The sequence below is a fragment of the Primulina eburnea genome, chromosome 7 (assembly GCF_022965805.1).
Source record: "Primulina eburnea isolate SZY01 chromosome 7, ASM2296580v1, whole genome shotgun sequence".
Lineage (NCBI taxonomy): Eukaryota > Viridiplantae > Streptophyta > Magnoliopsida > Lamiales > Gesneriaceae > Primulina > Primulina eburnea.
This window is the reverse complement of record NC_133107.1, coordinates 3,207,399-3,228,612: the sequence shown is the minus strand read 5'-3', so window position 1 is coordinate 3,228,612 and position 21,214 is coordinate 3,207,399. Positions and strand designations below refer to the sequence as shown.

The following is a 21,214-nucleotide window of genomic DNA, read 5'->3' as shown; positions in this document are numbered from 1 at the left end:
TTATACTGCTGTTATCATGCATTGGCAAAATTAAAATTTCTCATTTACTTCAGTTCAGACATATATAAACTTACCATCTTATTTTGTCTAATAAAAATTTAAATAAATTATATTTTATCGTTGCCAGTCAAAATATATATTGGGCACTCCCAGATAAAGAAAGGTTCACATATCTTAATCCTCAGAAAAATTATTATGGAAATTATTATATTATCCGGAATTACAAAAACTTTACTTAAAGAATTCATTTTTATCCAATTTTTGGTTGGTTTCTTTCAAATTGATTGACAAAACAAAACAATGAATCGCTCGCATGATTGCCCATGAATTTCCATGTTATTGGATAACGTTTTGGCACAAGCTGAGTGTAGCTGACATGTCTATCAACTCCATTTCTCCGTCGCATTTCCAGGTGATAATATCTTCACCCCTGCTGTTCCTCTTTTGGAACAAATGCTTTACTTCTTTCGAACTTTTTGTTAATTGAGTAGATATGGAATCCACAGCTTCTGCAGCCCATTAGTTTGTGCAGCAAGAGCAGAATCCTCGGGCCTCCTCGGGCTACTGCCGCCGCATTGGTTACCGATGAACAACACGACAATTCATCAAATTTATACCCAATGTCAGCTTCTTCCTTCCCACTCTTTCAACCCTCTACTCCTCTCCAGCCTACTCCCGCCTCCGAGGTTAGCTCTCATTTCTTGTCAATCAGTTGCTATCAGGCTTGTACTTTCTTTATTGTATTATTTACTTTACCAATGTTGTACACGATAGTTTGAGCTTGCGGACCCGGATTTCTATAAGATTGGATATGTTAGGAGTATGCGAGCGTATGGAATTGAGTTCAGAGAAGGTCCTGATGGCTTCGGAGTGTATGCCTCCAAAGATATTGAGCCTCTTCGTCGGGCCAGGGCAAGTTCTGTTCTTATTGGCTGATTAATCTTCACCAAGACTATGCACTGTTGACTGTGTGAAATTTCAAAAGTTTCTCATTGATTGGTATTGGCATCTTCTTTTGGCTGTGCAGGTGGTCATGGAAATTCCATTAGAATTGATGTTAACAATAAGCAGTAAGCTGCCTTGGATGTTTTTTCCAGATATCATACCAGTGGGTCATCCTATATTTGACATTATTAACTCGACCAATCCTGAGGTAACTGTGTGATAATTTACTTCCTTCCCCATGTTATTGATTTAAAGAATTTCACCATATTTGTAGTTGCATTAGACATTTTCCTTCTTAAAACATCCCCTGCCTATTTGCCGCCTATAAGTCACCTTACCCTGTTCTATTGGACATGTATTATTCGGCTGTCAGACAGATTGGGACCTCAGAATGGCATGTCTGCTTCTCTACGCCTTTGATTGCACGGATAATTTTTGGCAGCTGTATGGTGACTTCTTACCTAGTGCTGATGAATGTACCAGCTTTCTTCTAGCTACAGAGGTTGGAATCTATGTTACTAAAGATCCATTTGCAACTTTATCATTTAATTCTAATTCAACTCGTCTAATATGTTTCGTCAAGATAAAATTTTATAATTCATTTTTTAGTATCCTAGTTTTACACTTTTATTCTTGTAGATCATCAGCTAGTGTTAGGTTTGGAAAGAGTTTGAAAATACATCTTGCGGGAAAAAGAAATTGATTTGACCTTGTAATTTTGAACGACATTCAAACTTTTTTAAATCAGCGTTGGAGGAGATTCTATTTGTTCCTCATCCTACATGCAGTGGATCCTAGCTAGATTTAGGCAAAAAAATTACTTGCGTGCATCATTATTTCTCTTACCTTCTTATTTTAAATGTCGTTGAGCTAGATTCAAGGTAACAAGCTCAAACTTATTTATGGCTACACCTGTTTCGTTTGACACGCCTGATATACTTCCATTTCTCCGGCGTCTACAAAGTTCAGGAGGACCTTCGGGAGTTGCAGGATGAGAAACTTGCTTCTGCTTTGAGAGCACAGCAACAGCGGGCATTTGAATTTTGGGAAAAAAATTGGGTATCGATTAATATTTTATACTTTGTATTTTCTATCCATTTTTTACCATATACTGAAGTTTAATCCCATCTTTATGTTAGCACTCTGGAGTACCCCTTAAAATAAAACGTCTTGCTCTAGAGCCCGAGAGATTCATGTGGGCAATGAGTATCACGCAATCTAGATGCATCAACCAGCAGATACGAATAGGAGCCCTAGTCCAAGATGCAAATATGCTTGTCCCTTATGCTGGTTAGCCTCTGTGATTTTTTTTGTTACTATATTTGTCTGATGTGCTTTACACACACACACACACACACACACACACACACACAAACGACAACAGTTCGACCAAACTATGGTAATGCAATAAAGGATAATTCTGCAAAATTTCTTTTGGCAATAGCCATTATTTCAACTTCAGATAGATGATAGAAAGCGGAATGTGTCACCCTCTGAAGCCTAAATGATCACCTACCATTTCTCTGTGTATGGGCATCCATATTTAGAGGCCATCAAATTCACAATCTATGGAAGCTATTATATTTATAAGTTTGATACATCCTGTATACTTCAATCCGATATTTTTGCATTTTGATTCATTTTAATTTGAGAGAAAGATTGTGGTTAAGTAAGTTTACAAAAACTCGCTGATCTAAGATGTTTTGTTCTTTGTTCTAGATATGTTGAATCATTCTTTTCAGCCGAATTGTTTTTTCCACTGGCGTTTCAAGGACCGGATGCTTGAGGTCTTGATAAATGCTGGACAACAAATCAAGAGAGGAGATGAGGTAATATTACGTTTTGTGGTCTGCATCAAATTGGAGAGCCAAAATGATAGGTCTCTTAAATTCTTGCATAGGAGATGAGGTGATGCTATATTTGTCTTCTGCATCTGTAGAAGCATCCTTTGCAAGAATTTAAGTGGCAGCACTTTGGCTCTTTTGGTTACCAAGAAAAATCAAACGAAAAGTGTTTCTGAAACCATTTGACATAAAGAAAGGGGAATTGATTGGTTTCCTAGGTATATTGCGTGTTTTGTTAATTATAAATTTTTTAAGAAAGTGATAATTTACTTAAATGCATAAAGAAAGTAATGTCTCAAATACTTGACAAATTTATATTAGCGAATCAACTTTAAAAATAGAATTGAGGTGAGGAATATTGTTAATGAGTGCTATATGATAGGCATCTATCTCACCACAAATCCATTTTATTTTATCAAAAGGAATTGATGAACAGACAAACTAATGCTAGGCTCAACTTAAAAGTTATCTTTAATGCAGACAGTAAAATGGTACTTCGTTATCATCGATATGATACTCATGTTGTGATTTGTATGCAGATGACTATAAACTACATGAATGAACAGATGAATAACGTTTTGATGCAAAGATATGGATTTTCTTCACCCGTGGTAATTCTTTCTCATTTAACTTTGTTTGTAATCTACGATCCTTAAAATTTTGGTTCTTTGTTCTCTACATTTCTGGTTACATCTCTGCCAAGAGAGGATTTACTGGCTCTCTGATGATCTTTGTAGCTGAAGATTGTTCAGGGCATTTTTGACATCTAACTATTCGTTAGGGTTTATATGGTGTTATTTGGCATGCATCTGATGCCGCTGCTTGCCCTTAAGTTGAGATCAAAATTCAAAATTGACTATTTGATTTATAAATTTTAAAGACTCTGCTTTGGAGTGAACTCAAATATCAACCCTTTGGTTTAGATTTGTGAATCCTGTTGGCAGGATATATCAATTTTTTTCAATATTTTTGACACCTTCAAATGTGGAACTCTTGTTTTCTTTCATTAATTCGAGTGCAGGCATCAGAAGCATTTACGCATCCCCGCCATAATCTCGATGGATTTAGATAACAAGTTTGTTGGCTTCTTAAGTTTACTTATTTGATTTTGACAATCCTAATCATTTTATATTGCTGATGTATTATCTCTGATGCCTTTTTTGATTTGTGAAAGTTGATTTTTTCTTTGTTAATTTGTCTTATGGTCAATAACTCCCCCTTTTTACCTGAACATTGCAGAATCCTTGGGATGTTATCCAGTTCTCTGGTCACTCACGGGTTCATCAAGATTCTTTCTTATCTGTCTTCAATATCTCTGGCCTCCCCAAAGAATATTATCACAACAGTAAGTCATTGCACTTTTTCTCATATGCCATTTTATGTTTAACATTTATTTGTAAATTGAGTCGAGTTATTTTATGACTCATGAAATAGAGATATATTATCAGGTAAACTATCTGGTGACGGGGATACCTTTGTTGATGGAGCAGTCATTGCAGCTGCAAGAACATTGCCCACCTGGTCGGATGGTGACATCCCTCCTATTCCAAGTCTTGAAAGGAAAGCTGTGAAGGAGTTACAAGAAGAATGCCAACGGATGCTTGCAGAGTTTTCCTCAACCGCAGAGCAAGATCAGCAAATTCTTGGTAAGTTTACGGTTCAAAGTAATGTTTTCTAGCCATGGGAAATATAATCATTGTGCTCATGTCACAGAGTCGATGCCTGAGGCTAGGAGGACTCTGGAAGCCGCAATAAAGTATGTAAACTTACCTGCACATGGTGCTTGGTGTAAGTAATACGACCTGACTGAGATACAACATCTGCATACTGGTTGTTATTTGCAGGTATCGGATGCATAGAAAATTATTCATTGGGAAGGTTGTCCAGGCATTGAATATCTATCAAGAAAGGATACTATACTAATTATGGATGACTGATGCTAAGCTGTGGAACAAAAGGCTAGAAGGTCATCAATGATGGCATCAACTCAAATATCAGGGAGGTGGTGCACCTAGCTCTTTGATGCAATGTGTTGCGACTTATGATATCAGATTCAGATGAGAATATTTTGTTGATGCCAGGGCATTAGTTCTACTGTAACTTGTAGGCTTGTTACCCACGTTGCTGGTGCATTGAAATTTGATGAGCTAGCATTAACTTTTGCAACTTTGGAGAACCTTGGAAGTCTTACTGTCACACTGGAATCACTGTTCTGGCAATTTTTCTCAACCTACAAATATTGAAAATTTAATGCGTGGACAACTTTATTTAGACATTGAATGTATAGAGTGGAGAGTGATCGCTTGAGACAATATCAGAACCCACTACATCAGCTCCAATTACAATTTTATTTCTCAATATAGGTTATTTTCCGTGCACATTATATGACCATGTTTTCTTGACTCGTACTGTTAGTAAGGTAAAAAGAACAATGCAATTTTTTTTAAAGTACTTTGGAATATTGTTGGACCTAGAACAGAATCAGCGGTTTGGAAGGGTAAACGATGCCTCTATTTTTCGTTCCAGCTCCCACATTCTAGTTAGCTTCTCTTCATTTATCTTGTTCAGCACTGGATGTTTCTCTTGTTTTGTACTGTTAAGCTCCAGTGCTCCACTTTAGATTCTTCACTTGTTTTGTTTCAAATTCATGAATATAGTTACTCGAATCTTCAAGCTGGGGTCTGGATGAAGCATTTCATAATTTACTTGAAATTAATCCAATGTTAATTAAGTGAGACTGCCGTTATCTATGGAGATAAACTTGTGTAGGTTGTTTTGTGGGGCTTGGAGCTTCAATCTTCAATGTGGTTGCTCGGTAAAAAGTTGAGTATATGACTATTATTTTGATTTTCTTCTGCCACTAGAGATTTCACATCAACTGCAGTGTACATGTTCCAGCAATGACGGTTATATTTCAAAACACTAGCTTCTTTCATATAACGTGTGCATAAAACTCCCTTTTTGTTGAATAAGTTTGTTCTTTTTTTTACAAGTTTTTGAATTTAGGTTTTATTACTAAGGTGAAAGAAGAAAAGAAATTGAAGACTGACGATATAAAGCTACCATTTTACCACATCACGAAATACAAATAGATAATGAGCTGAAAGGTGAATATATTACAATGAAAAATCAAAGTTAAGTTTGTCTTATTGTGGTGGTGTGTTTGCATATCAAAATTTTACATTCAAAACCTTTAAAGTTTCTCTCTCTCTCATTTTATATACATGTGTTTTTCACTACTAACTAGAATATTATGTGTCGAGGAATGAGAAGCTCTCACTCGCTCTCTCTGTAGCATGCTTAAACAGATCTTAGAGGTTCGTCTTGGTGGTGAACAACCTGATTTTGATTCTGGTGGCTGTCGAGTGGCATGTACTGAGACATGATAGCCATGATCTCCTTGTCCATATACGACTGTAAAACACACATACATGCTAATATTTGTTAGTTTATTGTAGTAAATAAAAGGTTTTATTCACTACTGGTAGATACTTGCCCTTAGTCTGTATCTGTAGAATATGTAACCAGCAACTCCGACAGTCAATACTACAGCTATCACCGATAAGGTAATGAGTCGCCCCACTTTTGTATTACTCCTTTCTGTTCATCCATCCAAATATAATTTGCAGTGAGTGGTGCTCGAGTCTCTTAAAAGTGAAAAAGGGATTATCAGAGGTTAGCTTTACCAATACAGGTGTTGTGTTCCTTTATGTAGATTTTATTGTCCCCTTTACAGCTACATTGAAATCCACCCCATGTATTCTTGCAGCTGCAGCCATCACATTGGCAGGCAAGGTTTTCCTTGCATTCATCCACATCTGGTATTGATTATCGGTACATGTGTTATGTATAGCACAATTGAGAGATATGTGACCAATCATCCATCGATTCATTCAAAGATAACTGACACACACACACACACACACACACACACGGACTATATTTGTTGAAAGAAGAGAATGACCTTCACATTTACGGCCGTCCCCTTTAAAACCAGGAGGACACTTGCAGCCTGATTTTTCAGATTCCTGCATATAGAACGGTGTGAGTCTCGGTGGTTATATTTTGAAAACTAATCGATAGTTTTCACAAGTTAATGTCGTAATAAATAGTAATGGATTACTATGCAGGCTGAGAATGTAATCCCTTCTTTGGTATCAGACCAGCAACCTCCGTTGTTTATCCAACACCTTCCAGCTCCAATACCTAAACACAGAACACGAAGGCAGTGAGAAAAGCATGCATTAATGTGTGTATACGTTATGTATTCGTCTCGTGTGTCTCGGGGACTTAAAAGGCTTACCTTGACAAGATGAATATCCATCTCCTTGATATTGAACACCATTCACCAAGGGGCACTCACAAACTCTCCCCCTGAATGTGTCCTGTGGTATCATCATCAAATTTTATATATTATATCATTTTTAGATTCACGTGTCTTTTAGCAAATGAAAAAAGACTAGTATTCTGATATACTAAATTTCTTTTGCTTTTACTGACATTTTTAGGTCCATGAATATTTTGGAAAAGAAAAAAGATCCCATAAGTACATAAAAAGTGTCCGATATAAATAAACTAAATATAGAAACGAGTACTTCAGTAAACAAAATGATCCATATAAAAGAATGATTTCTACGTATTCTTCTTTAGTATATGGTATAAACTATTATATCGCTCAGTAGTTTTTACTCCTCTAATTAGCTATGGTGGTGCCCGGTGATGGATCCATCATACCTTACAAGCAGTGACATTTGATGCTGGATCCTGCCAACACCCACCATTGTTCTGGAGGCACTCATTAGTCTCAATATCTGTTCATCGCCAGCAACGGATATCATTCCTTGTAATAATAGAATCAATATACACGTATATAATTCAAACTTTGTCCCCAAAATATGTATCATCCCTTTGGCATGGACCATCCCATTCAAAATCTTGGGTTTTCCCTTTACAGTTCGAATGGAACTGGATGTACGATGTAAAATAATACATTACCTGCGCTCAAGCAAATAGGAGGATCGGTGGACTCCTTAAACCCAGCGCATATGGCCTTCAATATTGCGCCGCTCTCCAACTTACCTTATTAACAGTAATAATGAACTACACTTGATTAAAATAAAGAAAGAATAAGTGCATTTAACCAGCAAGTGAGCAGACGCCCTGCTTGTATTTGCATACCTCTGTATTGAACATTATTTATGAGCATCGTTGGTAAGATTGTAACATCACCACGTGATCCGTGTCCGACCTGAAGATCTTGCTCTGCTTTCAGGATTTCATTTTCCCTGTCGGCTTCGGTGTCACCCATGCACTTGTTTATCTTCTCCATTGGGAGATCTGCGTATCATCTTTTTTCAGAAGAATGAATGTATATGATTAAGGATTATTGAATGATATTAAAATGATTTTACCGAGTGATTTGATGACTTGCTCTGCACATTCTTTGCTGTATCTCTTTTCCTTCATGGAACACCTGATATGGAAGTCAGTGACATAATCCCACCACACCCATGGCCTCTTGCTCTCATTCGCAACTCTGTGCACGCAAAGCTGCCTTAAGTTCTCGAACACAACATCTTTTCCTTCGTATCCCTCCCTGAAATTCTGCTCCGGATCGGGCGCACAGTATCTCCCTCGGTTTATGCACTGAGACTTACACTGTCTGGTCTCTAGAAAAACCTCGGGACAGTACCATGTTATGTAGTGAGGTGTGAATTGTGTGTATCCTCCTTTCTCCAGTATTTGAGCGTGTCCTTTGAAATTCTTGACGAAATTCATCTGTTCATCGCAGCGGATTCCACACTCGTCGTTGCTGTTTGTCCACAGCTCGTATTCGACCCTTTGATCTGGATGGGGCATCGACTCCGTCCAGTCTATCTTCAACACCACCTCCTCAGTACCTCTCTTCAGGGCATCCTTGAGCGTGTCGCCGAAGGACCGGTCAATCAAAGCCGAAGGAATTCCAATTTTCTCTATGTATCCATCTGCATCCTTGCTCTCCTCAGGAGAATCCATGGTGATCAGAGATTCGTCTTTTGTGTCAGCCACTAAAACAGCCGCTGCCCCCGCTTGCTGCCCGTTCCACACCTTCAATGCGAAGTAGCAATCACCACGCTCGAGAAGAAGAATGGTGGGGCGAGATGAGTTAGATTTGAAGGGCTTGTTACCATCGAACGGAGAACATCCCCTGGCTTGGGATGATTCAGGATAACGGAGAGCGCCGAACATGTATCCACCGTAATCAGGAACTCCAAAGTTGGCAATAGCTGCATCGTGCTTTGACCGTAAATCGTAGGGAGACACCACGCTGACGCTGCTCTTCTCCACCACAAATCTTGCATCCACATACTGAAACACGGCCTTTGCCGACACCACCAGCATCACCATCGTCAAGAAAGAGGCCATGTTGAATTCAAAGGCAGTGATGAATGGTGGAGGAAGAAATGCAGTATTTGTTACGGACAACGCGCGGGAGGAGGAAGACTTGGGATCATAAAAGTCTACGGACTAATATTGTATCAATCCATTTGTTTGTTTGCATGCCAGTTGACTTCACGGCGGGCCGATGTTCTTAATTGTGACGTTAAGGAAACACGCAGCACATGTAATTAATTAGCTATGAATCGGTATAAGTATCGGACAAGACTAATTAACTATTAATGTCATCGACTAATACATTTGTTTAATTGCATTGACTTGAATAAGCACGGATTTGGATTTCCGCGATTGTTAAAAACTCCTAATTAAGTACTATGCATTTTTTACATTAGATGATCATCTAATATAACTTACAAATAAATTTCAAAACTGACAGAGGAAACGAGATGATTAACGGATCATACTGTGTAAAAGGAACACATCATTATGTATGTGTTTTTAGTCACAGCGGAAGATCCAAATCTGAATAAACACAAATGTATGTATGTTAAATACATGGCAGATTCTAACAACTGTTAGACACAAGTCTAACTTTAAAAGAATACATTTAAATCATAACGTTCATTCATATTCTTTTAGATTCATAACAAGTTTTTTGAATTAAATTCTTAAATTCAAAAACTTGTCTTAGAGTTTTAGAGCTAAAAGTACTAATCAAGTTTTTTGAATTAAATTCTTAAATTCAAAAACTTGTCTTAAATAGTCAGTATATATTTTAATTGAGTAATAAGATCAATTATGTATAAAATGATCACTAAAAAAAACTTGTCTTAGAGTTTTAGAGCTAAAAATACTAATCAAATTTTTCGGTAATTTTTTTCTTCAATTGATAGCATAACCAATTCATTCAATATTTTCTTGTGGCATGATTAATTTGATAGAAAAGTTTTGATAAACTTTAACTTTAAGAAACTTAGTTTTGCACTTACTACTGTAACCACAAGACTAAAGATAACCGACAAGAATTTATAAGCAATGTGAGCAGTTGAGAAATATTAATCTATTTTCTTCAATTAATTTACTACAAAACTCCCATAAATAATAGACTAGGTTTTTATATTGCTTCCAATTACACTCCTACGTAATTTATGGAATAAAAATATTTTTTTATTTATATTGGCTCTCGAAAAAGACAAAAACTTGTGTGAGACGATTTCACGGGTCATATTTTGTAAGACGAGTCTCTTATTCGGGTCATCCATAAAAAATTATCACCTTTTTGTAGTAAAAGTATTATTTTTTACTGTGAATATCAGTAGGGTCAACCCGTCTTACATATAAAGATTCATGAGACCGTCTCACAAGAGACTCACTCCTCGAAAAGTAAATTTATATTGAGAAAAAAATTATCAAACGACTTAGAAATAATAGATTTATTGTGAGAGTCCCGTGAATTATAAAAAAAATTATATTGGACACAGAAAAAATAAGTTTTGTGAATTGTGATAGTAAAGAAAAAATGATCCAAGAATAATAAACTTTTGTTAAGTCAATTTGCACTACAATATAATAATTTTTTTAAAAAAAATATTAATGACCCCAAAAAAATATATCCGACTCGCCTCCAAATAGAACGGCCCTGGTTAAACCTAACATTTGAATTCCATGTTATTTTAGAGACTAAGTTTTTTCAATTAATGCAACTTGATGTTAAAAATAGCATTCAACTACGTTGTAAGTTTTTCTTTGGCATTTTTCAACTGAGTGATGACAGTTTCACCGAACAAGTAAACAATGTGTCGTCGTAATATCAATATTTTCGATGACACGTTATCATTCTTCATCGTAGCATAAACACTCGATAAAAATACTAAAATCGAAAAAATGTGCACATATATTAGTGATAACTTGACCAAAATTTTTAACAAAAAACATACAATTTACAATACAAAAAATATATTTGTCCATACGTATGAAGTACAGATTGTGAGGAATAATCAATCCAAATTTGTATCCAACGAAAACCGACTTTTGAAAATATATATGATTCTCAAAGTAATGTGATAAGAGTTTTTAATCATTATTATACTATTTTTAATCTTGGTCAGACCTACTAGAAGTATTATAATCACTCCGAATTTAATCAAAATGTTATCATTTGATGCATTGACTTGAATCACATTTACCATTGTTGTGTGATAATTGACTAGTGGAGCTTTATGTTCATCTGCAGAATGGTGCATTCATCGATTGTGAATCCGGAAAACAAGGAACTAATTCAGAAGTCTATTTATACCTTAATTTTCACTCTAAAGAACCTTTGAGGTAGGATCAAGCGTTTGTTAATCCTCTTAGTATCAGGCAATATTTAAATGTTGCTAGATTCTTATCCTCTTGATTATCAATCAATATGCAGAGAATATAAGCTCGGATATATTGGGATTCACTGAGGATGATGAAGCCACGAGAAGGAACTTGAAGTTGCTCATTAAGTCCCTCGGCAGGCTGCTGTGAGCCAAGAAAAGAGAAACAAAAATGACCAACGTAATTTTTTTGATTCCAAAGGTATTTTCTTGGAATTACATTAACGATCATACCGGATGATCAATTTTCAAATATCATCGGATAGATCGAGAATACGTTGCTTTTGAATACAGTTGATTTGATTAAGTCGTAAACTTTAATTAGGAATTTTTTTTCCAAATAAATTGAGGTTCTTTTTGGAGAAAAGTTGACTGGATCAACTCACAAGAATTATTTGGCATGGCAGTTGTGCGTGCCTGTGCTTGTGGGTAAAGTAGTGAATACAAGAAGGAAGATTAAGAGTTTATATATAAACCAAACTCAGAGTAACATAGTGTTGACTTTTAACACAAAATTGAGCAACTTTTTATTCAAATTGACCTTTCTTACTCTGCCTAAATACCTCTTCAAGTCACTCTATATTTTACATATAAAAAAATCTAAACAAAAATTCTCTTTTAAATCGAACAACTCTTCTAAATTAAAAATAATTTTATGTTAATTATTTAGTATTATTTGATCAAATTAAAAATAATAATAACACATGCAATTCGTGTGCATCTTTTATTAGTTATTATAATACTTACTAAATTTTACATATAAATTAAATTAAGGGTAATTTGTAGAAAAATACATCTGTCCAAGATTTTTTTAAGATTCAGTACCCAACAGATTTTTTTTGTATTTTAGTACCTGACAAAACACCAACTTAGGTTTTACTACATATTTAATGTATTTTTACATTTTTACCCTTTTAATTAATAAAAAAGTATATAAATACTTATTTTTGTTGGACATCTACTATATCCACTCATCAATCCCAATGTATTTGGATGACATGTATATTTAATTTAAATATTTTTTTATTAAAAAAAACAAATTCACAACTAATTGAATTTTTTGAAATACTTAGTTTTACTTATGAAATACTTAATTTCAATTTTAAAATACTTGATTCATTAAATGAAATACTTAGAATATTTATTAAAAACTGGATATTCGAATAAGCATTTAAAAAAAAAATTCGCAACTAATTGAATTTTTTGAAATACTTAGTTTTACTTGTAAAATACTTAATTTAAATTTTAAAATACTTGATTTAGTAAATGAAATACTCAGAATGTGTATTAAAAAACTGGATATTAGAATATGCATTTAAAAATAAAAATTCGCAACTAATTGAATTTTTTGAAATACGTAATTTTTTTTTTTGAAATACTTAATTTAAATTTTAAAATACTTGATTTAGTAAATGAAATACTCAGAATATGTATTAAAAAGCTGGATATTCAAATATGTATTTAAAAAAAAAAAACAAATTCGTAACTAACTGAATTTTTTGAAATATTTAGTTTTACTTGTGAAATACTTAATTTTAATTTTAAAACTACTTGATTTAGTAAATGAAATACTCAGAATGTGTATTAAAAACTGGATATTCGAATATGCATTAAAAAAATAAATTCGCAACTAATTGAATTTTTTGAAATATTTAGTTTTACTTGTCAAATACTTAATTTTAAATTTAAATACTTAATTTAGTAAATGAAATACTCAGAATGTGTATTTAAAAGCTGGATATTCGAATAAGCATTTAAAAAAAAACAAATTCGCAACTAATTGAATTTTTTGAAATACTTAGTTTTACATGTGAAATATTTAATTTTAATTTTAAAATACTTGATTGAGTAAATGAAATACTAAGAATGTGAATTAAAAAACTGGATATTCGAATATGCATTTAAAAAAAAAATTCTTAACTAATTGAATTTTTTGAAATACTTAGTTTTACTTATGAAATAGTTAATTTAAATTTTAAAATACTTGATTTAGTATATAAAATACTCATAATGTGTATTAAAAAGCTGGATATTCGAATATACATTTAAAAAAAAAAACAAATTCGTAACTAACTCAATTTTTTGAAATATTTAGTTTTACTTGTGAAATACTTAATTTTAATTTTAAAACTACTTGATTTAGTAAATGAAATACTCAGAATGTGTATTAAAAACTGGATATTCGAATATGCATTAAAAAAAACAAATTTGCAACTAATTGAATTTTTGAAATACTTAGTTTTATTTGTGAAATACTTAATTTTAATTTTAAAATACTTGATTTAGTAAATGAAATACTCATAATGTGTATTAAAAACTGGATATTCGAATATGTATTTAAAAAAAAATTCACAACTGATTGAATTTTTTGAAATACTTAGTTTTACTTGTGAAATACTTAATTTTAATTTTAAAATACTTGATTTAATAAATGAAATACTCAGAATGTGTATTAAAAACTGGATATTCGAATATGCATTAAAAAAAAACAAATTCACAACTAATTGAATTTTTTGAAATACTTAGTTTTACTTGTGAAATAATTAATTTCAATTTTAAAATACTTGATTTTGTAAATGAAATACTCAGAATGTGTATTAAAAAACTGGATATTCGAATATGCATTAAAAAAAACAAATTCGCAACTAATTGAATTTTATCCAAGATGCATTTGAATGACATGTTTATTTTATTTAGATATTTTCTTTATTTTTTTAAAAAAAATTCGCAATTAAGCATTGAACTTTTTTAAGTATTTAGTTTTACTTGCGAAATAATTAATTTCAGTTTAAGGTAAATGAGATACTTGTAATGAGTATTAAAATACTGGATATTCGAATATGTAACATAAGTTCACCAAGTGTTCACGTTTCCATCCAAGATGCATTTGGATGACATGTTCAAGAACTTTTCAGCAGCCACAAAGCTTTGAAAAAGAAAAAAGGCTTAGCGCGAAGATTTGAAGATTTCTGGACAATGTTTTTCGAGATAATATCTCGTGATAGGAACAAGTAATTTAATCCGTGGATTTAAAATTTACAGATAAATATGAAGTCGGATATACTTCGATAGTCATAGTTCAGTAGGTCGAAAGCTAGTGGATTTAATAAAACGACATGCAATTCACCCTTGATAAATAATTAAAGAGATTTAATTACTTCACTGAGTTGAATTAGTTTGGCATAGCTTGAGAGGGCGTGTTCAATTGGATATGAAATCTCGTGGAAATCATAGATCATTGTCGAACGAATTAAGTAGATTAGCGAGGGGTAAATGAAATACTTAGAATGTTGTATTAAAATACTATATATTCTAATATGTAACGTAAGTTCACTAAATGCTCGCATTTACTTCCAAGATGCATTTAGATGACATGTTCATTTCATTTTAAAATACTTGATTTAGTAAATGAAATACTCAGAATGTGTATTAAAAAACTGGATATTCGAATATGCATTTAAATAAAAAAACAAATTCATAACTAATTGAATTTTTTGAAATACTTAGTGTTACTTGTGAAATACTTAATTTAAATTTTAAAATACTTGATTTAGTAAATGAAATACTCATAATGTGTATTAAAAACTGGATATTCGAATATGCATTTAAAAAAAACAAATTCGCAACTAATTGAATTTTTTGAAATACTTAGTTTTACTTGTGAAATACTTAATTTTAATTTTAAAATACTTGATTTAGTAAATGAAATACTCATAATGTGTATTAAAAACTGTATATTCGAATATGCATTTAAAAAAAAAAACAAATTCGCAACTAATTGAATTTTTTGAAATACATAGTTTTACTTGTGAAATACTTAACTTTAATTTTAAAATACTTGATTTAGTAAATGAAATACTCATAATGTGTATTAAAAACTGGATATTCGAATATGCATTAAAAAAAAAAATTCGCAACTAATTGAATTTTTTGAAATACTTAGTTTTACTTGTGAAATAATTAATTTTAATTTTAAAATACTTGATTTTGTAAATGAAATACTCAGAATGTGTATTAAAAAACTGGATATTCGAATATGCATTAAAAAAAACAAATTCGCAACTAATTGAATTTTTTGAAATACTTAGTTTTACTTGTGAAATACTTAATTTTAATTTTGAAATACTTGATTTAGTAAATGAAATACTCATAATGTGTATTAAAAACTGGATATTCGAATAATCATTTAAAAAAATCGCAACTAATTGAATTTTTTGAAATACTTAGTTTTACTTATGAAATACTTAATTTAAATTTTAAAATACTTGATTTAGTAAATGAAATACTCAGAATGTGTATAAAAAAACTGGATATTCGAATATACAACGCAAGTTCATCAAATGCTCGTATTTCCATCCAAGATCCATTTGGATGACATGTTCATTTCATTTAATTATTTTTTTTTATTGTTAAAAAAACAAATTCGCAACTAAGCATTGAACTTTTTCAAGTACTTAGTTTTACTTGCGAAATACCTAATTTCAATTTTAAAATACTTGATTTCTTAAATGAGATACTCAGAATGAGTATTAAAATACTGGAAATTCGAATATGCAACGTAAGTTCACCAAATGCTCGCATTCTGAGTATTTCATTTACTTCAGAGTTTTGGAAGAGTTTGCACAGAGCCTTGGGTACACGGTTAGCATTCAGTACAGCATATCATCCCCAGAGCGACGGTCAATCAGAGAGAGTTTTTCAGATTTTAGAGGATATGCTCAGAGCTTGTACTATCGATTATCCTGGTAGCTGGGATTCCAAATTTCGTCTTGTTGAGTTCACGTACAATAACAGCTATCAAGCGACGATTGGCATGGCGCCATATGAAGCACTTTATGGCAGGAAATGTAGATCACCCTTATATTGGGACGAGATTGGTGAGAGAAAGATGTTGGGTCCAGAGTTGGTCCAACAGACAGCTGATGTTGTTGCTGATATTCGAGAGATGATGAAGACAGCACAGTCGAGACAGAAGAGTTATGCTGATGTGAGACACAGGCCGTTGAATTTTGAGGTTGGCGATCACGTGTCCTTGAAGATATCACTTACTTTTAACAAAAATATAGTAGCATACTTGTCCCGGAGTAAAAGTAAGTTCTTTATTTGTATACCGAAATAAATTGTTATTTTTATTTCATGAGAAATGATGAGCAATATATTTGTTAAAATTTCATTTGCATTGAAATTGCATCATAATCATATTCGAATATCCAGTATTTTATTATCTATTTTAAGTATCTCATTTATGAAATCAAGTATTTCGAAACTAAAATTAGGTACTTATCCAGTATTTTAATACACATTCTGAGTATCTCATTTACCAAATCAAGTATTTTAAAATGAAATGAACATGTCATTTAAATGCATCTTGGAAGAAAATGCGAGCATTTGATGAAATTACGTTACATATTCGAATATCCAGTATTTTAATACAACATTCTAAGTATTTCATTTACTAAATCAAATATTTTAAAATTAAAATTAAGTATTTCATAAGTAAACCTAAGTATTTTAAAAAATTCAATTAATTGTAATTTTTTTAAATGCATATTCGAATATCCAGTTTTTTAATACACATTCTGAGTATTTCATTTACAAAATCAAGTATTTTAAAATTGAAATTAATTATTTCATAAGTAAAACTAAATATTTTAAAAAATTCAATTAGTTGCAAATTTGTTTTTTTTTTTAATACATATTCGAATATCAAGTTTTTAATACACATTCTGAGTATTGCATTTACTAAATCAAGTATTTTAAAATTAAATTTAAGTATTTCACAAGTAAAACTAAGTATTTCAAAAAATTCAATTAGTTGCGATTTTTTTTAAAATGCATATTCGAATATCCAGTTTTTTAATACACATTATCAGTATTTCATTTAATAAATCAAGTATTTTAAAATTAAAATTAAGTATTTCACAAGTAAAACTAAGTATTTCAAATAATTCAATTAGTTGCGACTTTGTTTTTTTTTTTTTAAATGCATATTCGAATATCCAGCTTTTTAATACTCATTATGAGTATTTCATTTACTAAATCAAGTATTTTAAAATTAAAATTAAGTATTTCACAAGTAAAACTAAGTATTTCAAAAATTCAATTAGTTGCGAATTTGTTTTTTTTTTTTTAAATGCATATTCAAATATCCAGTTTTTAATACACATTCTGAGTATTTCATTTACTAAATCAAGTAGTTTTAAAATTAAAATTAAGTATTTCACAAGTAAAACTAAATATTTCAAAAAATCCAGTTAGTTACGAATTTGTTTTTTTTAAATGCATATTCGAATATCCAGCTTTTTAATACACATTCTGAGTATTTCATTTAGTAAATCAAGTATTTTAAAATTTAAATTAAATATTTCACAAGCAAAACTAAGTATTTCAAAAAAATTAATTAGTTGCGAATTTGTTTTTTTTTTTAAATGCAGTACTCGAATATCCTGGTTTTTAATACACATTCTGAGTATTTCATTTACTAAATCAAGTATTTTAAAATTGAAATTAAGTATTTTACATGTAAAACTAAGTATTTCAAAAAATTCAATTAGTTGCGAATTTTTTTTTTTTAAATGCATCTTCGAATATCCAGTTTTTAATAAACATTCTGAGTATTTCATTTACTGAATCAAGTATTTTAAAATTGAAATTAAGTATTTCATAAATAAAACTAAGTATTTCAAAAAATTCAATTAGTTGTGAATTTGTTTTTTTTAATAAAAAATATTTAAATTAAATATACATGTCATCCAAATGCATTGAGATTGATGAGTGGATATAGTAGATGTCCAACAAAAATAAGTATTTATATATTTTTTTATTAATTAAAAGGGTAAAAATGTAAAAATACATGAAATATGTAGTAAAACCTAAGTTGGTGTTTTGTCAGGTACTAAAATACAAAAAAAATCTGTTGGGTACTGAATCTTAAAAAAAACTTGGACAGAGGTATTTTTCTACAAATTACCCTTAAATTAATGATGATGAAAAAATATAAAACTAATTGTTTGAGCTGCAGACTTCTTTATACCAGTACATATTAACAAAAATTCAATTTAAATGAATTCTTCGAATTTCGCGATAAAAAAAATACCCAAACTTAGAATATGTAATTTCATTAGCCTAAACAGGTTGTGTGACCATCTCTATTGGAGAGAGTTGTAAAATAGAATCAACACAACGGAGATACCGATAATGACGGGAAACGCCGTAACCAAGTAAAGAGCTCCGTATCCCTGTGACAAGTACATGGGCATCAGTGCAGATTCGAGTTAGCTTGGAGAATTATTGTAAAAAATTTCGTGGGCAAGGCATTGATATACTACTAAAACACAGATATGAGATGTTCATGGCAAATTGTTTGAGACTAGCGATGTTCATGGTATGGACCCAACAATCATTCATCACCATGCAATGGACCAGAAATATTCTGTGCAGCAGCAACAGCCTAGCCCACATGGGCCAGATGTTTTAATATTGAGTAAGGAAAAACCTACCACTGCAGGTGGCACTTCCAAATCATCTGTTTCAGCATTTTCAAACTCAGCAGCTGAATCCCAATCTATATTTAGCCTCTTAGAAGCCTCTTTCACATTCACTCCAGTATCTGTAACTTTTGCATATAAAGATTTGCTCGGTTTTTTCTTTGGCGCTTCAACCTACCAAAAAATAATGGAAAATGAAATCAATATCTACTACTACTAAACTATTTGTAATGGATCCAACTCATGGTTTTAAGACCACTCCAAGATGTAAGAATATGATTAGAAGCAGTCAAGACTGATTTTGAGAATTTCTTTTAACACAGTTATCTTCCAAAACAATGGGCAAATATAAAATAATATATAACATGATATGTACTGAATACAGTAGTAACCAGTGTTGAGATCATGGGAGGAGATACAGGAGTTTATCTATATGTGAAATCAAGTCTAGAAAAAGAATAAAATATTTTATCAGCCGTCCCAAACATGATTATAACTGAAAAGATGAAACGGAAGATAAACTGGATCTTAAGTGAGCGACAGATTTTACCTCAGAAGTTCAAAGGGAAATTTCCATTGGCTATGATGATAATAGTGAAGCTTCTACCATAGATTGACAAATTTAGGTACAACATAAGACGTAACTGTTAAGCGTTTCATAATCAGTTATAGTTGCTAGTTACCTCCAAATCAGGCCACTGAATCATTTCCTCAGCTAGCATTTGCAAAGCAAGACTATTTTTTGGAATTTTTCCTTCATTTACCTATTATACAATTAAATCCGTGTAAAGTCTCAAACTCAGGCATATGCACAACTCAAGTACAGAGGATTACCAATTCATATGACCTTCCATGATCCATAAATGCATAAAAGGGTTGGTAAAAAAAACGAAAGAATTGATAACCCAAGCACAATTGATCTACCTTTCTTAGGCTGGTTGCACAACCATTTATAGTGTGTAACTCAAACAAGTTACACAACTTCCTCTACATGTGCACTAATGTCAAGAAAAGGAAGCAAGGATAATAGATGCATAAATATGGTTTTTGTTAGTTGACATAAGGATGCTAACTTTCAAGTGAAAACCGCGTTAATGCCTATGAATCATATGATCTAAAAGGAATTAAAGAAAAGAGAGTGAATACGCTTCAGACAACTTTCCTGCATTACCAAAAATAACAAAACATTATTTCATTGTCACAGAATTTCGTACATTAAAATATATGAACGAAACTCCTAAACCACATGAAGCAAGATTTTCTGCATGAATGAGCATGGGTTTTGTTTCATGACAGATGAAAATAAGCTAGCCAGCCCATTTGACCGGAAAGGATAACAAACGCAAGATATACATCCACTTCATTATGGAAGAGATAGGAAAGCCGTTGATATTACCCGGACATAGCAAATCAAAGGGGAAGATACCTGTACTAAAGCATCTGCCAGATCATCCCTGGTCGGAGCATTTTCGTCATCAATGCCCAGCAGACGCCTCCTCTCAACATCTCTGGGATCTTCTATCATAATAGTCAATTTAACCTTTAAAAGTAATACCATTTCTGATTTAAAAAATGTTAGAAATCGACTGAGCAAGAAGAGGAAGAGGATTCAGACGCAAACTTCAGGAGCCAATAAACCAAGATTTTGGAAATAATAATTAACATTGAGAAGACGAAATGAAGCCACCACAATTATAATTACAAGGGTGATTAACTAAAAAAGAAGAGGAAAAGAAATCCAACCTCGTTGAAGAGCATGTCCCTGTTTTTCTTGAGAAGCTCCAAAATCTAGATAAAGAATTTCGTAAATAACAGGTACGCTGAACAAAAAACAAGTAAACATTTGTTTCAAAGTAATCAATGCGAAAGAAGAATTTCCGCAACTGATTTAATTTTGGAGACATATTCAAGGTCCTGAGGATCTGGGTCGCCATCTTCTTCGGTTTGTTCTTCGGCGGTTACAGGAGTGGATAAGGTATCTTCCTTGTTGACGAATACCAGCCCAGAAATGGAGCGATTTCTGCGCCTCGAGCCACCTATGCTTCTGGTAAAGGGGAGGTTAAACAAACACACGGGCGGAGAGCTTCTTTGGTTGAAACATGATGGCACCGTCAGCCACGGCGGACGCGACATACCGTAAACCCCCATTGACAGCCTTAAATACGAGAGAGATTGCGAATACACTGCGTATGGATAT

At 32.3% G+C, this 21,214-nt stretch overlaps 3 protein-coding genes across 4 annotated transcripts; 1 reads left to right on the top strand and 2 right to left on the bottom strand.

Annotated features, from left to right (window-relative positions):
* The first annotated feature begins 256 nt into the window (after positions 1–256).
* LOC140836649 (protein PLASTID TRANSCRIPTIONALLY ACTIVE 14) lies at positions 257–5,149 on the top strand. 2 transcript variants are annotated; one of them, XM_073202318.1, is made up of 13 exons: positions 257–412; positions 507–686; positions 775–912; positions 1,028–1,153; positions 1,319–1,447; positions 1,915–2,004; positions 2,085–2,235; positions 2,665–2,774; positions 3,329–3,400; positions 4,029–4,134; positions 4,238–4,435; positions 4,503–4,545; positions 4,634–5,149. In XM_073202318.1, the coding sequence occupies exons 1-13, from the start codon at positions 314–316 to the stop codon at positions 4,710–4,712; spliced, it is 1,521 nt and encodes a 506-aa protein (XP_073058419.1). In that variant the 5' UTR covers positions 257–313; the 3' UTR covers positions 4,713–5,149. The 2 variants fall into 2 exon arrangements, with proteins under 2 accessions (XP_073058419.1, XP_073058418.1); XM_073202317.1 differs by having other exon boundaries at positions 259–412; positions 492–686.
* A 691-nt stretch (positions 5,150–5,840) lies between these two features.
* On the bottom strand, positions 5,841–9,341 carry LOC140836648 (vacuolar-sorting receptor 6-like). Its single transcript, XM_073202316.1, has 10 exons — positions 8,201–9,341; positions 7,968–8,126; positions 7,785–7,868; positions 7,524–7,600; positions 7,093–7,174; positions 6,913–6,995; positions 6,754–6,817; positions 6,476–6,607; positions 6,286–6,389; positions 5,841–6,203 (listed from the first exon to the last, which is right to left on the bottom strand). The coding sequence occupies exons 1-10, from the start codon at positions 9,192–9,194 to the stop codon at positions 6,090–6,092; spliced, it is 1,893 nt and encodes a 630-aa protein (XP_073058417.1). The 5' UTR covers positions 9,195–9,341; the 3' UTR covers positions 5,841–6,089.
* Positions 9,342–18,552: 9,211 nt separating this feature from the next.
* On the bottom strand, positions 18,553–21,214 carry LOC140836650 (ycf3-interacting protein 1, chloroplastic-like). Its single transcript, XM_073202320.1, has 6 exons — positions 20,902–21,214; positions 20,761–20,805; positions 20,444–20,557; positions 19,701–19,781; positions 19,030–19,191; positions 18,553–18,768 (listed from the first exon to the last, which is right to left on the bottom strand). The coding sequence occupies exons 1-6, from the start codon at positions 21,163–21,165 to the stop codon at positions 18,679–18,681; spliced, it is 756 nt and encodes a 251-aa protein (XP_073058421.1). The 5' UTR covers positions 21,166–21,214; the 3' UTR covers positions 18,553–18,678.

Coding starts and splice junctions, on each gene's coding strand:
- LOC140836649 (XM_073202317.1), top strand. CDS start 314: ATGATTGCCCATGAATTTCCATGTTATTGGATAACGTTTTGGCACAAG. Junction 413..491: donor TTTCTCCGTCGCATTTCCAG/GTGATAATATCT, acceptor TTAATTGAGTAG/ATATGGAATCCACAGCTTCT. Junction 913..1,027: donor AGCCTCTTCGTCGGGCCAGG/GCAAGTTCTGTT, acceptor TTGGCTGTGCAG/GTGGTCATGGAAATTCCATT.
- LOC140836650 (XM_073202320.1), bottom strand. CDS start 21,165: ATGGGGGTTTACGGTATGTCGCGTCCGCCGTGGCTGACGGTGCCATCA. Junction 20,806..20,901: donor ATGTCTCCAAAATTAAATCA/GTTGCGGAAATT, acceptor TTCTTTATCTAG/ATTTTGGAGCTTCTCAAGAA. Junction 19,782..20,443: donor TGGCAGATGCTTTAGTACAG/GTATCTTCCCCT, acceptor ATTGTATAATAG/GTAAATGAAGGAAAAATTCC.
- LOC140836648 (XM_073202316.1), bottom strand. CDS start 9,194: ATGGCCTCTTTCTTGACGATGGTGATGCTGGTGGTGTCGGCAAAGGCC. Junction 7,869..7,967: donor AAATAATGTTCAATACAGAG/GTATGCAAATAC, acceptor ACTGTTAATAAG/GTAAGTTGGAGAGCGGCGCA. Junction 6,204..6,285: donor TCTACAGATACAGACTAAGG/GCAAGTATCTAC, acceptor TGTGTTTTACAG/TCGTATATGGACAAGGAGAT.